The sequence below is a fragment of the Pristiophorus japonicus genome, chromosome 9 (genome assembly GCF_044704955.1).
Source record: "Pristiophorus japonicus isolate sPriJap1 chromosome 9, sPriJap1.hap1, whole genome shotgun sequence".
Taxonomy (NCBI): domain Eukaryota; kingdom Metazoa; phylum Chordata; class Chondrichthyes; family Pristiophoridae; genus Pristiophorus; species Pristiophorus japonicus.
The window spans coordinates 35,022,746-35,037,012 of record NC_091985.1 but is presented as its reverse complement, the minus strand read 5'-3'; the positions used below and the strand labels follow the sequence as shown (position 1 = coordinate 35,037,012).

The 14,267-nt window shown below is 45.8% G+C and overlaps 1 protein-coding gene across 4 annotated transcripts in view; it reads left to right on the top strand.

The window, feature by feature from the left end:
• birc6 (baculoviral IAP repeat containing 6) overlaps nt 1–14,267 on the top strand; it is a 326,307-nt gene that overhangs the window by 29,220 nt on the left and 282,820 nt on the right. For all 4 annotated transcript variants that reach the window (XM_070889262.1, XM_070889261.1, XM_070889260.1 and 1 more), the window contains exons 2-3: nt 3,737–3,918; nt 11,476–11,613. In XM_070889262.1, coding sequence (XP_070745363.1) covers nt 3,737–3,918; nt 11,476–11,613 — 320 coding nt within the window. The remainder of the gene's footprint in view (nt 1–3,736; nt 3,919–11,475; nt 11,614–14,267) is intronic.

The following is a 14,267-nucleotide window of genomic DNA, read 5'->3' as shown; positions in this document are numbered from 1 at the left end:
ATTGTTTCGTATAAGTGTTTTGAACCATTGTTTAGGGGGGCTCATCTTTGCGATGACTAATACGAATCTAAACAAGCTCTATGGTAGAGGAGATGAAAAAAGAATGGTGTGCTCAGGATTTTGCACTGGTATTTAAGTGAGCATAGTGATGCCACTAATGCTTTTCCGGGGGTCCAAATGGTAGGGTCCAAAACAAGAGTGCAAGATAATTGGTTGAAATGAAACTTCTTCAGTTAAGTGTCAAGTGGACAATCCCATTTCCAGAAACTGCCAGCAGCATCCAGCCAGTTCAGTTCACTCCATGTGACATTAGGAATTGGCTGAGTGAACTGGACATGGCAAAGACGATGGAACTTGACAACATCTCAGCTGTAGTGCAGAAGACCTAGCAGCCTCCTTCGCAAACTGTTTGAGTAAAGCGGAGCCTGTACAAGTTTCAAAAATTACCGAGGTATGCTCTATCCACAAAAAGCGCAACAAATTAAACCCGGCCAACTACTGCCCTGTCAGCCATTGCCAGCCTTCAGCAAGGTGATAGTGGATGATCACATAGTGTTATCTCTTGGCACATACTTACCAATGCTCCCTTCAGCTTCCAATGTGTCAGCGGCATGGACATGAGCTGAATGCCAGAAGAGAGGTGAGAGTAACTGCTCTTGACATCACAGCAGCATTTTACCAAATATGGCACTAATGAGCCATAGCAAAGGTCAATGGGAGGTTAAGGGGTTAACCCTTCAGTGGCTGGGATCATACCTAAAGCAAAGCTCAGTTGTTGGCAACCAGTCACTGCAGCTCCCAGGGCATTGTGGTGGGACCCTTGATGCATCCTTGTCGAGCTGCTTCATCAACGACCCTTCTCCAGAAGTGGGACTGTTTACTGTTCTGTTCATCTCCAGTCACAGCTTCTGTGATAATGAAACAGACCATGGCAGTCTATAGCAGGACTTTGATAATATCTATGTTTGGGTTGATAGGTAATTTATTAAGAAAGTAGGTCTTGGATTTATATAGCGCCTTTCGTGACCACCAGATGTCTAGAAGCGCTTTACGGCTAATGAAGTACTTTTAGAGTAGTCACTGTTGTAATATAGGAAACACGGTGGCCAATTTGTACACAAGCAAGCTCCCACAAACAGCAATGTGATAATGACCAGATAATCTGATTTTGTTATGTTGTTTGAGGGATAAATATTGGCCAGAACACCTAGGATAACTACCCTGGTCTTTTTCGAAATAGTGCCATGAGATCTTTTACGTCTACTTGAGAGAGGTTGGTTTGACTGCACCTCAGTACTGCACTTTTGTGCTCAGGTCCCTGGAGTGGGACTTGAATCCACAACCTTCTGACTCCAAGCGTGCTACCTACCCACTGAGCCACAGCTGACAATATTGACCATCTCCAATAAGAAAAGGCTCACCTGCCTCCCCCTGGCCTTCAGTGGCACCACTATTACCAAGTCCCCATCAGCAACATCCTGGGGGTCACCACTGACCGGAGGATGAGCTGGACAAGGCATTATCAACACTGGATGCAAAAGCAGAGCAGAGAAGGGTTATTATGTGATCGGTGGCTCACATTCCGATCCCTCAAAGACAATTCTCCATCTATAATGCCTGTTGGGAGTGTGTTGGAATACTCTTCACTCGACTGGATGTGTGCAGCTGCAACAGCATTTGGTGTCCTGCTGCTAGACTCTATATCCACCCCTTCACTTTGGCTGCAGTATGTCCTATTTACATGATGCATTGCATTGAATCTCAGCCCTGTAAACTCTTAGCACCAAGAAGCACCAGTGCAGCAAGAAAATGGGAACATCACCCTTAATTTCCCCTCCAGCATCATTCTACCATTCCTATGTTGTCGCTGGGTTAAAATCTTGGAATTCTGAACCCAACTCCATTGTGGGAATATGATCACAAAGGCTTCAGAGAAGAGATGGGCAATAAATGCGGCCTTGCCAGCATCGCCCACATTTCTTCCTCTTTACCTATACCAACAACTGTTCCAGTAACAAGTCCAACAAATTGTGACTCCCACAGTCGGCAATTTGTCTCGTAAAAATCCTGAAGGACAGGATAACTTTTCATTTAGAAAGACACTGAAGGACAGTCAGCATGGATTTGTTAAAGGAAGGTCGTGTCTGACTAACCTGATTGAATTTTTCAAGGCGGTAACCAGGAGGGTCGATGAGAGCAGTGCATATGGATTTTAGCAAAGTTTTTGTTAAGGTCCCACATGGTAGATTGCTCACGAAAGTAAAAGCCCATGGGATCCAGGGCAAAGTGGCAAGTTGGATCCAAAATTGGCTGAGGCAAGAAGCAAAGAGTAATGGCTGATGTGTGCTTTTGTGGAGGTTTCCAGTGGGGTTCCGCAGGGCTCCGTACTAGGTCCCTTGCTTTTTGTGATAATACATCAATGATCTAGACTTGAATATGGGGGTATGGTTAAGAAGTTTGCAGATGATACTAAAATCGGCTGTGTGGTTGATAGAGGAAGAAAGCAGGAAGATATTAATGGACTGGTCAAAGTGACATAGAATTCAATCTAGGCAAGTGTGAGGTAATGCATTTGGGGAGGGCGAACAAGGCAAGGGAATACATATTTAAATGGTAGGATATTGAGAAGTGTAGTGGAACAAAGGGACCTTTGAATGCATGTCCACAGATCCCTGAAGGTAGCAGGCCAGATAGATAAGGTGGTTAAGAAGGTATACAGAATGCTTGCCTTTATTAGCCGAGGCATAGAATACAAGAGCAGGGGGTGGTTATGCTTGAACTGTATAAAACACTGGATAGGCCACAGCTGGAGTACCTCGTACAGTTCTGGTCACCGCATTCATGGAGAGGGTACAGAGGAGATTTCTGAGAATGTTGCCGGCAGTGGAGATTTTTTTTTTAAGCTATGAGGACAGATTGGATAGGCTGGGTTTGTTTCCTTGGAACAGAGGAGGCTGAGTGGAGACCTCATTGAGGTGTATAAAATTATGAGGGGCCTAGATATAGTGGATAGAAAGGGCTTACTTCCCTTAGCAGAGAAGTCAACAACCAGGGGATATAAATTTAAAGTAATTGGTAGAAGATTTATTGGAGGAGATATGAGGGGAAATTTCTTCACGCAGAGGGTTGTGGGGGTCTGGAACTCTGTCTGAAAGGGTGATAGAGGCAGAAACCCTCACTCGCCACATTTAAAAAGTACTTGGATGTGGTACTGGAGTGCCATAACCTGCAGAGTACGGACTCGAGCTGGAAAGTGGGATTAGGCTGGATAGCCTCTAGTTGGCTGGCGCTGGCACTGACACGATGGGTTGAAATAGCCTCCTTCCACGTTGTAGACTTCTATGATTCTATGTAGATCAGCGGTTCAGGATTGGTTGCTATATTCAATTGGAAAAACTTGTTATCTTATGTGAATAGTGCTAGTTCAAAAGAGCTAAATAGATTCCAGTTTTGTGAGGTGGGCAGGTGTATAGTCTTGTCAGCATGATTGAAGACACTGTCTATCCAGAAGATTTGCTCAATTGGGGGGGGGGGTGCGTTGGCAGTGGGTGGGCTAAGCAATTGCATAGAATGAATGGCCTTTTCATATGTCCTTTGGCCTTTTAGAATGATACGCACATCTGTCTACAACATCTACTGAACAGAGATAGTGGGTCGGTAACTACTGAAGTTTTACTGTTAAATGTATTGTTCAAGTGACACTTCATGGATATTGAATCGCTTTGCTTTTTTTCAGCCAAACCAGGAGGTCAGGTGAGGTGTCAGTACTTCCCAGCGGTGGATAAAGTTGTCTTTGTGGATGACTATGCTGTTGGATGTAGAAAAGACTTGAATGGCATCTTGCTGCTCGATACAGCACTACAGACCCCGGTCTCGAAGCAGGATGATGTGGTTCAGCTGGAATTGCCAGTTACAGAGGTAAGAACAATTTTGTGTGCCTGGATGGGTTCCCGTTTACTGAAAATGGGTCACTTTAAGGACAAGTATTTCTCTTTCTTCAAATTTTTCTTTTCCTGAAATGATACAAAGTTTATACCTTCAAGCAAAGTATGTGCTGCGTAACAGTGAAGGAGGATAGATAAATAAATAATCTCTATTTATGTAGCTGAACATTTATGTTTGCCGATGAGTTAGCTGATCAGCCTCACTTTTGGTAGTGCTTCATCTTGCTGCTGACCATGACTGTCCTGCTGTAAATTAGGACTGCTGTCAGATTCATTAACGCAGTAGTGATTTGGGGGCCTTTCTCCAGCAGTTTTGGATTTTTCCTTATTGTTTGGGACAGACTATCCTACAATGACATCCTAATGTAGCAGTAACTTTTAGCTGTGTCAGTTAAAGTGAATCAAAGTTAAATGAATAATGGCACACTTAGAATCCTGGAAAAATATAGATGCCTTATTAAGACTTATGTTTACACTGTACTACAAGATAGGGACCGGACTATGTTTTGTAGTTTTGCTGATGTTTGTCTATCTCGGAACCTGCAGATGATTGAACCAGGACTGGTATATGTACCTTTTTTGGTGCCTTGAAAAGACAAAAGTGTGTTCTGAAACACACATAGCTAAATTAAGATTTTCAACCATATAGAGAAATGTAAAAGCTGGGCTACCAAATTAAAACTAATTTCTGCAAATGTAATAAACAAACTAGACAAAGAAATGATTGCAAAAAGGTTTAAAATGTTTCTCCCTTCTCCTTCTCCCTCTCCCCTCCTGCCCAGCACTATAGGAAAATTTCTCAATATTCCCAGTCAACAAAATTTGCCACTGAGCTGAAAGGACGGTTTTATTTTAGCTTTTACTTTTGTACACATTGCTGAACATTTGAGTGATTGATGAGTAATCATAAGGAAAGTATCCTTGATCAAATACCAGGAGAAAACCTACCACAAGTAAAAAAGAAAATTACACCACTAAACACATGGTTGTAAACTGTTTTTCTTCTTTGTGAGCTCAAAAAGCGAAGACAAATTGCTCCATTCCTCAGGTGCCATTTCTGGAACTATGTTATCTGATCCTCCATCTTAAACATTCACTCCATCCACCTGCACTGTGTACCATCTACAAGAAGTATTGCAGCAACTTGCCAAGGCTTCTTCAACAGAACCTCCTAAACCCGTGACCTCTTCCACCTAGACGGACAACAGCAGCAGGTGTATGAGAGCATCACTTCCAAGTTCCCCTCCAAGTCACACTATCCTGACTTGGAAATATTTTTCCGTTCTTTCATCGTCGCTGGGTCAAAATTCTGGAACTCCCTCCCTGACAGCATGGTAGGAGTACCTTCACCATGTGGACTGGAGCAGTTTAAGAAGGTGGTTCACCACCACCACCTCGTGGGCAATTGGGGATGGGAAATAAATGCTGGCCTTGCCAGCGATGCCCACATCCCATGAATGATTTAAAAAAAAAAACACTTAGTGGAATTTTCATTCTCAAAATGTACCTAAATTATACAATCTTAAATCTATTTAAAAGGTTTGCTGTAGATCTTGATGCTTGTACAATTTAATAAGGAAGGCTAACTGCAAAAGCTATTCTCCCAGTGTCATTGACATCAATTACAATGGTAGATTCTTCACAAAATTGGCAATTGACGCACCTACTTTACAACCTTCTCTTTCCTGTCTCTCTCCCTACCCCCTTCTCCACCTTCCCCCATGGGAACCTTCTGGGTGTTAAAGGCTTATTTTAGAATACCCAAAATATATGGATACCGGGGAATGACTGCAAGGCAAGTAATCCTATAAGAGTTCAGATGACGCCCTTAGCCACAAGGGTGAAGAGCAAGTATTTTGTTCTTTGTCTGACTCCACGGTGACATTATAGCCGTGAAATCTCAATCTTATTCTTATGTTTATTGTGGAGTTTAATGTGACTTTTTTTTTCCTGCCAGTGGGTATCATGCTAGTCACTTGATGTATGATGCTCCCTAGTGGGTTAAACATTGTGGCATGACATTAGATCTGAATGATAAACCATAGCTGATTACTCAGTTACACAATACATTATGTATCTTCTTGCATAATAACTTTATTGTTAAACCAATTAATCTTTGACAAAAGTTCCTCAACCCCGCACAGCCCGCTTCTACCTCCTTCCCAAGATCCACAAACAGGACTGCCCCGGTAGACCCATCGTTTCAGCCTGAACTTATTTCTTCCGATCTCAACTCTTTCTTTTTCTTTTTCTCCCCTTGCCCACTCTTCCCACCCACATCCGCGACTCCTCCGACGCCCTCCGTCACTAACAGTTTCCAGTTTCCCGGCCCCAACCATCTCCTTTTCACCATGGACGTCCAATCCCTCGACACTTCCATTCCCCACCAGGATGGCCTGAGGGCACTCTGCTTCTTCCTTGAGCCCAACCAGTCCCCATCCACTACCACCCGTCTCCGCCAGGCTGAACTTGTTCTCACATTGAGCAACATCTCCTTTAACTTCACTCACTTCCTCCAAATGAAAGGTGTTGCTATGGGAACCCGCATGGGTCCTAACTACGCCTGTCTTTTCGTGGGATATATAGAACATTCTTTGTTCCAATCCTACTCGGGGTCCCCTCCCTCACCTCTCTTTCCCGTACATTGATGACTGTATCGGTGCCGTTTCCTGCACTTGCCCTGAACATGAAAATTTCAATCACTTTGCATCCAATTTCCACCCTTCCCTCATCTTCACATGGTTCATCTCTGACTCTTCCCTTCCTTGACTTCGTCATCTCCATCTCTGGGGATAGGCTTTCGACCAGTATCCACACTAAGCCCACAGACTCCCACAGCTACCTGGATTACACTTACTCTCACCCTGCACCCTGTAAGGACTCCATTCCATTCTCCCAGTATCTCCGGCTCCGTCGCATCTGCTCTGACAACGCCACCTTTCATACTAATGCTTCTGACATGTCTGTCTTTTTCCTCAACAGAGGATTCCCCTCCGCCGTGGTTAACATGGCCCTCAATCGTCTCCGTTCTATGTCCCGCACTTCTGCTCTCACCCCTTCCCCTCCCTCTCGGAACCACGACAGGGTTCCCCTTGTCCTCACCTTTCACCCCACCAGCCTCCACGTTCAACGGATCATCCTCCGCCATTTCCACCACCTCCAGTGTGATCCCACCACCAATCACATCTTCCCCTCCCCTCCCCTCTCAGCATTCCGAAGGGACTGCTACCTCAGCAACATCCTGGTCCATTCCACAGTCACCCCCAACGCCCCCTCCCCTTACCGCGGAATCTTTCCGTGCAAGCACAGGAGATGCAACACCTGCCCTTTTACTTCCTCCCTTCCCATTATCCAGGGCTCCAAATACTCCTGCCAGGTGAAACAGCGATTTAGTATACTGTATTTGCTTCTCACGATGTGGTCTCCTCTACATTGGGGAGACCAAGCGTAGATTGGGTGACCGCTTTGCGGAGCACCTCCGTTCAGTCTGCAGTGTGACCCTGAGCTTCTGGTCGCCTGTCGCTTTAATTCTCCACTCCATTCCCATTCTGACCTCTCTGTCCTCAGTTTCCTACACTGTTCCAACGAAGCCCAACGCAAGCTTGAGGAACAGTACTCATCTTTCTTTTAGGCACTTTACAGCCTTCTGGCCTCAACATCGAATTCAAAAATTTCAGAGTGTAACCACTGCCAGTCTTTGTTTCCATCCCCCCCACCCCCCCAGAGCCTGTTTCCTTTTTTCTCCTCGTCTCTAATGGTAGTTGGTCATTATCCCCCTCATTCATTCATGCCCTATCGGCTAATGTTTTTCTGACTCCTGGCATTGCCATTTGAATTTGGGCCATCAACCTTTTTGTGTGTTTAATCCCTCCTGTCTTCCAACCTATCACAGACCTTCCCGTTTGTTCTTTCTTCCACTCTCACTTTCAGTGCTTGTTAAGAATCCGTTCTTTCCAAACACTCCAGTTCTGACGAAGGGTCATCGACCCAAAACGTTAACTCTGCTTCCTCTCCGCAGATGCTGCCTGACCTGAGATTTCCAGCATTTTCTGTTTTTATTACAATTGATCTTTGAGCTCCATTTCAGGAAAATTAATTTTACCTTTTACACAGTTATAATTTGCTGTCCATTTTACTACAGTACAATATCTGAAATCCGGCAACCTCGGGACGGAGACCGTGCCAGTTTTTGGATTTTTCCGGATTTCATACCTCGCTGTTGGTGCTGCCTGCCGATCCTCCGCTCCTTGCTGCCTGCCGATTCCTGTCGCCTGCAGCCCCCCAGTGCTGTTTTAAAAAAATTTTTTTTATTGGTTTCCTTGTCCCTCGCTATCTTGGCCGCCTCTAAAATGTCCGGTTTTTGGACACTGCTGGTTTTCGGACAGCCGGATTCGAGACGTCGTACCTGTAGTAAAATCTGATCTGTCACCTGACCCAATACCTAATCACTCCTCTCTCTGGCATGATGTGTGCAAATGCTTTCAGCTGAGGAGATCTATGGGTTGCAACTTGCTTCCATCCATCCAAATGCCGTTGGGCTGCTTAATGTTGCACCATATCACGAAATGCCTCCTATTACACCAGTTACTTTTGGTAACTCTATCAAATGCTCATTACTCTTTTTCATATTTTTAACTCTTTCCAGTTTCACTGCAGTACTGTGGGTGTGCTACACTGCCACGATTATCATTGTTCAGAGGAGACATTAAACTGACCCCTCAGGTGGCCATACAATGGGCCCAAGTTTCCACATGATTTGCGCCTGATTTTTAGGAGCAACTGGTGAACGGACTATCTTAGAAATCGCAATTCTCCACATTTTTTTTCCTGCAGTTTGTCAGGTAGAACAGTTCTACTTTGGAACAGAATTTTTTCTTCAAAAGGGGGCATGTCCAGCCACTGACGCCTGATTTCAAAGTTTCCACAGTGAAAACGTACTCCAAACTAACTTAGAATGGAGCAAGTGAAGATTTTTATAGAACTGAAAAAACCTGTTCTACACATTAAAAAATCAGGCGCAGGTTACAAATTAGGCGTCCAGAACGAGGTGGGGGGGGGGGGAGGGAACTCATTAAATTCTACAATAAATCCTTATTTATACTTCTACAAATAAATCCAACCTGACCATCTTCCTACCTGTGTGAAAGTGCTTCAGGCACGGAGATTGCTGCAGTCAGCCTTCCGGGGGGGGGGGGGGGAGAGAGGCAGGAGGCGCCCGTTCTTTGCCGCCGCGGGGGGGGGGGGGGGAGGCCCCCGTTATTCCTGCGGGGGGGGGGGGGGAGGGAGGAGGAGACAGTGAGAAGGCTGCAAGTGCTGATGGCAATGTGCTTTTATTTAAAAATGTTCAAAAACTAAACAACTACAAAAATGGCCGAGTGCCAATGTTTTTTTCACACTGCGCGTGCGCGAACGCTCCAACGCACACGCGCAGCGTTGCCGGCAGGAAAGAAAACTATTTTAAATAGTACCCGCCCCCTCCCACTTACAAAATCGGCACGAGTGTAGGCTCCGCCCCCCTGGGCGCCGTGCCAAACAGACAAGGAGCTGCAGAACGCTCCAGAATCGCGAGTTTTTTTTCCAGGCGCGAAAAATGGGCGCCCAGCTCGGTGGGGCGCCCGTTTTTTATCGTGTGGAAACTTGGGCCCATAATTTTGAAGCACCGTTCAAAGAAGAGCAGAGGCATTCTCCGGGTGGTCTGGCAAACAAGATCCTTAAACCAACAAGATTTTGTGGTTATCTAGCTGAGATCTGGCTGTGTACAAATTTGACTGCTACATTTGCCTACATTATAAGTGACTACTATTTAAAAATATTTCATTGACTATGAAATCCTTTGGGCCCTCCTGAGGTGATGAAATATGCTATTTAAATGTAATTGTTTCTACACTCAACTGTTGAGTAATGTATTTTTTCTGGCCAACCTTATTCAATAAGTGCATATAACTGAGTACAGCTCTTTCCTTAAAATGTGAGGAATGCTGCACCATATTTGGGATTTGAGCGGTATTGTGGTCAAAGGTATGAACGTGGAAGTGACCTCCATTGATTTGAATATATTAAAATTACGTTAGGCAGGGGATGAGTGGGATACGCAAATCCTTTTAGCTGAGTGAGTAATGGGTCCTTTAACCAATTAAAATTTTTGTTATGTATGTTCAATTAATTTTAATGTTCTGCAGTTTAGATGTATAAATGATTGCATACAAATATTGTACCTATCTGAGACCAAAACTCTTGTTTTTGCTGTTGTCTAAATTGGAGCAATATTATTTATTTAGCTGAAAGATTGTTTTGACAAATAAAATCACTTTTGTCTCGCTCTGCAGTAACTTGATCTGTTGTGGGTTTCTGTTGAATAGTTCCACAGATTTAGACTTATTGACGGTGTTTTGAAGTTTTAGCACTGGCTTTAGGAAGGATTTCTTGTTGCTAATATTTCCAGGTGGTTTGCATTAAATCGTATACCTGGAATGTGAAAATGCTTTCTCTTGCCAGTTGCTCATATGGCCACTAATTACTAAGATTAAGGTATGAAACTGTCCATGGAGTAACCTGGGAGTAGGGAAAAGGGAACAGTAAATGAAAGTGCTTTTGCCTTTTTTATTCTATTTTATTTTCCCTCTGCTGTTCTTCATTAGCTGTGTGCAGTTGCTTTCCATGAAGAGTGTTAGACAGTCAAGGTTGTGAACTCTTTCAGCAACACTGTCAATTCTGGTTGGTTGCCAAGAGTTATTGTTGAGAAAGGTAGTTTGCTTTTTTCATCAGTGCCAAGTGCTTCACCTTTGAAATGATTGAAATTACACGACTCCCGCAGGTTCTAGTGTCCTGTAACTATCCAATACTATCCCATTTTATAGATTTTAGATTTTAAATGCAAAATGGTTTTTTCCTGGGATTTCCCCCTCTCTTTTTCCCCCCCCCCCCCCAAAGGTATACTTAAAATCTACTTTTCCCCACAACTCTTAAGGATTTCAGAATGGTGCCCGTATATTTTCAGTATCTAGACAGATTAATCATTCATTTAATTAATTAATGTAAAGAAGCAAAACACTCTGGATGCTGGAAATCTGAAATAAAAACATAAAATGCTGGAAACATTCAGCAGGTCAGGCAGCATCTGTGCAGAGAGAAACATAGTTAACGCTTCAGGTTAGTGACCTTTCATCAGAATTAATTAGTTCAGGTAATCTCTTTGGCTGTTACTTCAACTGGTTACAAACTATAGCAGGCAATATGTTAAATCCATAGCAAGAAATTCGAGCGACTTTTTATTTTTTCTAAAAAAAAGGAAACTTGTTTAAAGCCGACATTGGAGTGAGCAGTTTTCAGACTGGTACCATAAGAACTGTTGCTGCATGGCATGGGTACAACTGCACAATGTATGGCTTTTTAAAATAGTTTCTTAGCACAATAAGGGTGCAATATATTTCTTTGCTGTGATCTGTCTAGATTTGTTTTTAGCAGATCGAAGAATCTAGTTGAAGTTTGTGCTTGTTTGCTTATGTGTGTGCTGTGTCTTTTACAAATACAGGCTCAGCAATTGCTGTCTGCATGTCTGGAGAAGGTGGAGGTTTCGTATATAGAAGGGTATGATCAGTTTATCACACAATTGAAAGATGGGCTGCAAAATACCTCGCATGAGACGGCGGCAAATCATAAAGTCGCAAAGGTGAGTAGAAACTGCAGTAAATTCTCCAAAGGATGACATTGTGGCCAAATGCTTTGACCTGTAGATGGAGAAACCTTCTGGGCTGTGTCTTCAGGCAGTTGTTAGAACTTGGTGATGCATTGTGAAGGCAGTCCAGTCTCAAGTTCAACAGCAACTTGTATTTATATAGGATGAGTTTATTTGTACTATAAAAATGCCCACTCCTTGTCTCTGGTCCCCTTAGAGGATAAGCCACACCCTGATGTTTCACTGGAATGTGTAACTGGAACCGCCCAGCCCAAGTTCTCGCTGCACAAATTGTAACTCGATCCACTTTGACTTCCAGAAGCCACAGAGAATAGATATCCCCTGAAGCCACCAAGTGCCAGCCGAAGTCCCTTACTCCAGTGCACGTGCTGCCTCCCCCAGCTGAAGTCCTGTACCCAAGTGCAACCCTCCCCCAGCCGAAGTTCGTTGCCCTTCAGCGCAAGTGCTGCCTCTCCCAGCTGAAGTCCCATACCCCAGCGCAAGTGAATCCCTCCCCCAGCCAAAGTGCCTTACCCCAGCACAAGTGCTGCATTCCCCCAGCCGAAGTCCCTCCTTATACCAGCGCAAGTGCATGACCTTACCCCCCCCCCCCCCCAACCATAGATGGGGCATTGTGTACGGATTGTTAACAGGTTTATTGGGTATGTTCTTTGGTGGCTGAACAGTCCAATAAGAGAGCCACAGGTGGGACAGATAGTCGTTGAGGGAAGGGGTGGGTTGGGCTGGTTTGCCAAAAGCTCTTTCTGCTGCCTGCGCTTGTTTTCTGCACGCTCTTGGCGATGAGACCCGAGGTGCTCAGCGCCCTCCCGGATGCATTTCCTCCACTTAGGGCAGTCTTTGATCAGGGACTCCCAGGTGTCAGTGGGGATGTCGCATTTTATCAGGGAGGCTTTGAGGGTGCACACTCCAACGATGTCCCTTGTGGGAGGTTGTAAGAACGTGATCCTTTTTCCCTGAGTTCCCCCTCTCTCCTCCGATCCACCTTTCTGTCGGTCTCTCTCTCTCTGTGTCGGTCTCTCTCTCTCTGTGTCGGTCTCTCTCTGTGTCGGTCTCTCTCTCTCTGTGTCGGTCTCTCTCTCTCTGTGTCGGTCTCTCTCTCTCTGTGTCTCGGTCTCTCTCTCTCTGTGTCTCGGTCTCTCTCTCTCTGTGTCTCGGTCTCTCTCTCTCTGTGTCTCGGTCTCTCTCTCTCTGTGTCTCGGTCTCTCTCTCTCTGTGTCTCGGTCTCTCTCTCTCTGTGTCTCGGTCTCTCTCTCTCTCTGTGTCTCGGTCTCTCTCTCTCTGTGTCGTCGGTCTCTCTCTCTCTGTGTCGTCGGTCTCTCTCTCTCTGTGTCTCGGTCTCTCTCTCTCTGTGTCTCGGTCTCTCTCTCTCTGTGTCTCGGTCTCTCTCTCTCTGTGTCGTCGGTCTCTCTCTCTCTGTGTCGTCGGTCTCTCTCTCTCTCTGTGTCGTCGGTCTCTCTCTCTCTGTGTCGTCGGTCTCTCTCTCTCTGTGTCGTCGGTCTCTCTCTCTCTGTGTCGTCGGTCTCTCTCTCTCTGTGTCGTCGGTCTCTCTCTCTCTGTGTCGTCGGTCTCTCTCTCTCTCTGTGTCGTCGGTCTCTCTCTCTCTGTGTCGTCGGTCTCTCTCTCTCTGTGTCGTCGGTCTCTCTCTCTCTGTGTCGTCGGTCTCTCTCTCTCTGTGTCGTCGGTCTCTCTCTCTCCTCTGTGTCGTCGGTCTCTCTCTCTCCTCTGTGTCGTCGGTCTCTCTCTCTCCTCTGTGTCGTCGGTCTCTCTCTCCTCTGTGTCGTCGGTCTCTCTCTCTCTGTGTCGTCGGTCTCTCTCTCTCTCTGTGTCGTCGGTCTCTCTCTCTCTCTGTGTCGTCGGTCTCTCTCTCCTCTGTGTCGTCGGTCTCTCTCTCTCTCTGTGTCGTCGGTCTCTCTCTCTCTGTGTCGTCGGTCTCTCTCTCTCTGTGTCGTCGGTCTCTCTCTCTCTCTGTGTCGTCGGTCTCTCTCTCTCCTCTGTGTCGTCGGTCTCTCTCTCTCTGTGTCGTCGGTCTCTCTCTCTCTGTGTCGTCGGTCTCTCTCTCTCTGTGTCGTCGGTCTCTCTCTCTCTCTGTGTCGTCGGTCTCTCTCTCTCTGTGTCGTCGGTCTCTCTCTCTCTCTGTGTCGTCGGTCTCTCTCTCTCTCTCTGTGTCGTCGGTCTCTCTCTCTCTCTCTGTGTCGTCGGTCTCTCTCTCTCTCTCTCTGTGTCGTCGGTCTCTCTCTCTCTCTCTGTGTCGTCGGTCTCTCTCTCTCCTCTGTGTCGTCGGCGTCTCTCTCTCTCTCTGTGTCGTCGGTCTCTCTCTCTCTCTCTGTGTCGTCGGTCTCTACTTCTCTCTCTCTCTCTCTCTGTGTCGTCGGTCTCTCTCTCTCTCTGTGTCGTCGGTCTCTCTCTCTCTCTTCTGTCGTCGGTCTCTCTCTCTGTGTCGTCGGTCTCTCTCTCTCTCTGTGTCGTCGGTCCTCTCAATCTCTCTCTCTCTGTTCTCTCTCTCTCTCTCTCTCTCTCTCTGTTCGTGGTCTCTCTCTCTCTCTCTCTCTCTGTGTCGTCGGTCTCTCTCTCTCTCTCTCTCTGTGTCGTCGGTCTCTCTCTTCTCTCTCTCTGTGTCGTCGGTCTCT